This window comes from Daucus carota, chromosome 6, assembly GCF_001625215.2.
Source record: "Daucus carota subsp. sativus chromosome 6, DH1 v3.0, whole genome shotgun sequence".
Taxonomy (NCBI): Eukaryota; Viridiplantae; Streptophyta; class Magnoliopsida; order Apiales; family Apiaceae; genus Daucus; species Daucus carota.
The window spans coordinates 6,499,914-6,502,885 of NC_030386.2; the positions used below are offsets into that span (position 1 = coordinate 6,499,914).

General features: G+C 47.2%; 1 protein-coding gene across 1 annotated transcript; it reads left to right on the top strand.

The window, feature by feature from the left end:
* Positions 1 to 1,128: 1,128 nt before the first annotated feature.
* Positions 1,129 to 2,739, top strand: LOC108225687 (uncharacterized). The gene has a single exon (XM_017400615.1). It carries the CDS (start codon positions 1,129 to 1,131, stop codon positions 2,737 to 2,739), a length of 1,611 nt encoding a protein of 536 aa, XP_017256104.1.
* Positions 2,740 to 2,972: the final 233 nt, after the last annotated feature.

A 2,972-nucleotide genomic window follows, 5' to 3' on the forward strand; every position in this document is an offset into this window, starting at 1 on the left:
ATCACGGATAGAGGCCTCTACTGCTACATCGGAATGCCCTTCGGCCTGCTTAACGCCGGGGCTACTTACCAGAGACTAGTAAATAAAATGTTCGAGAATCAGATTGAGAAGACTATAGAAGTTTAAGTGGATGACATGCTCGTAATGTCTAAGGAGGCTAGGGATCATATCATGCATCTTTCGGAAATCTTTGACATCCTAAGGGAGTTCTGGATGAAGCTTAACCCCCAAAAATGTGTCTTCGGGGTAGAATCCGGCAAGTTCTTGGGCTTCATGGTCAACCATCGTGGGATTGAGGCTAATCCAGCAAAAATTGAGGCCCAATAAATATGAAGTCCCCTCGGGCTGTCAAGGAAGTACAATCACTCACGGGCAGGATAGCAGCTCTCAACCGGTTGGTCTTTAAGTCATCTGACAGGTGCTAGGAATTCTTCAAGGCCATCAAGCAGGTAGGAAAAGCTTTCACTGGACGCCTGAATGTGAGGAGGCCTTCCAAAGCATTAAGCAGCATCTCGAATCTCCCCCCTTCTCTGAAAACTTAAGGAAAGGGAGACCCTCATAATATACTTTGCTATCTCTGACTACACCGTGAGTGCAGTATTGGTGAGAGAGGAGGAGTCTGTTCAACTCGCAGTCTATTATGTGAGCAAACGGATGGTGGACGCGGAAACACGGTACACCAATATGGAAAAATTGGCCTATGCCCTTGTCTTGGCCTCTCGAAAGCTGAGGCCCTATTTCCAGGCTCATAGAATTGAGGTGTGGATGTCCTTCCCCCTCAGACAGGTTCTTCATAAGCCCGAAACTTCAGGCCGTCTTCTCAAATGGACCATTGAGCTTAGCCATTTTGACATAGAATATAAGCCTCGCACGGCTATCAAAGGGCAGGCTCTTGCCGACTTCATTTTGGAATTCCCTCGGCAAAATGAAGGAGACTCTATAGCCGTTGTCCCCGTCTCTACTCCTAATGGGGCGGCATTTGCCCGGGAAAATGAGGCCCTCTAGTGGACTTTGTATGTGGATAGGGCCTCAAATAAACAAGGAGCGGGAGCTGGGGTAGTTCTCAAGAGCCCTGAGGGCCATCTATTGAAGAGTGCCATACACTTTTCTTTTGGGGCCACAAACAATATGGCTGAATATGAGGCGCTGATCGCTGGCCTAAGGCTAGCAAAAGAAATGAAAGTTGAAAATCCGGCTATATACAGTGACTCTATGATAGTGGTGGAGCAAGTGAAAGGATGGTTCCAATGGAATGGAATCCAAACTGACGCGTATATTCAATTGTGCTGGCGTCTAATGGGGTGTTTCAAGGAAGTCCATCTCGAGAGGATCCCAAGGGAGTTTAATGCGAATGCGGATGCACTGTCAAAATTGGCATCACAAAAGGAGGCTGTCCTCTTAGGAGTCATTCCTTTGGAAACTTTGAAATGCCCCAGCGTTCCCAAAATAGAGGAAACAGGAGCAGTTATAATAATGGCGATTGGTGATGCTGGGGAAACATGGATGACCCCCATTCTGGAGTTTCTCAAAGAAGGCACCTTGCCCGAAGACAAAAATGAGGCGAGGCGCCTCAAGTACAAGGCTGCTCGGTATGTGATCTATGACAATGTCCTATACAGGATAGGCTTCAATTCCCCTCTCCTCAAGTGCATATACGGAGAGGAGTGCAACTACATCATGCGAGAGATACACGAAGGGATCTGTGGTAATCACTCGGGGGTGGCTCCCTCGCTCAAAAGATCGTACATCAGGGGTATTATTGGCCCACCATCAGACAAGATGCCCAAGATTTTGCTCGTAGCTGCAATAGGTGACAGAGGTATGCCAATTATAGCAATTAACCGGCAACTAGGCTTACCTCCCTCTCTAGCCCTTGGCCTTTTGCTATGTGGGGGATTGACTAAATTGGTGAACTACCCAAGGCCAAGGGGGGTGTTAAATACGCGGGCGGTGGTGGCCATAGACTATTTCAACAAATGGGTAGAAGCTGAGCCTCTAGCCACTATCTCCGCTAAAAAGATCAAAGACTTTGTGCACAAGTCTATTGTGTGCCGCTATGGGATCCCATACAAGCTTATCTCGGATAATGGTGAACAATTTGATAGCAAGGAGTTGCGGGACTTTTGTGAGGCACTTGGCATAAAAAAGGATTTCTCAGCAGTATGCCACCCTCAGTCCAACGGCCATACTGAGGCCATCAATAAGATCATCAAGCATACCCTCAAGGCAAAACTAGAGGAAGCCAAAGGTGATTGGCCTGGGGAGCTCCCCCAGGTGTTGTGGTCCTACAACACTATGCCTCGGAGTACAACAGGTGAGACCCATTTCTCTCTCACGTATGGCTGCGAGGCCATGGTCTTGGTTAAAGTAGGAGCTGGTTCCTTCTGCAGAGACCATTATGATCCTGAAATGAATGAGGCCAACCATCGCCTCTACTTGGATATGATTGAAGAAGTGAGGACAAACTCCCAAATTAGGCTGGCATCCTATCAACAAAGGGCCGTCAGGCACTACAATGGAAAAGTGAAAGATCGTCCCGTTCGCGTTGGTGATCTGGTTCTTAGGAGAGTCATGCCAAACACTAAGGTGGCTGCACATGGAGTTTTTGGGGCAAACTTGGAAGGACCCTACAAAGTCAAAGCCGTAATCTGGGGAGGCACCTATCACTTGGTAAATATGGACGACAAGATGGTTCTCAGAGCATGGAATGCGGAGCACCTCCGCAAATACTATCAGTAGTTCCTTCTTGTTCTAGACTCAACATGAATATTATTCATCCTAAGTCTAGGGGGTAGTGGTCATATAGATGCCTCTCCTAGTACTCTTTAGTATGCCTAAATAGTTGGGGGTTGTCCCACATATCTATTTACGCATTCTTCTAGTACTTTTTAATTGAGCAGTGGGGGCTTGTCCCACATATCTATCTATGCACTTGAATTCTAGTAATTTCAAAGTTTTCAGAGCAGCTCAGC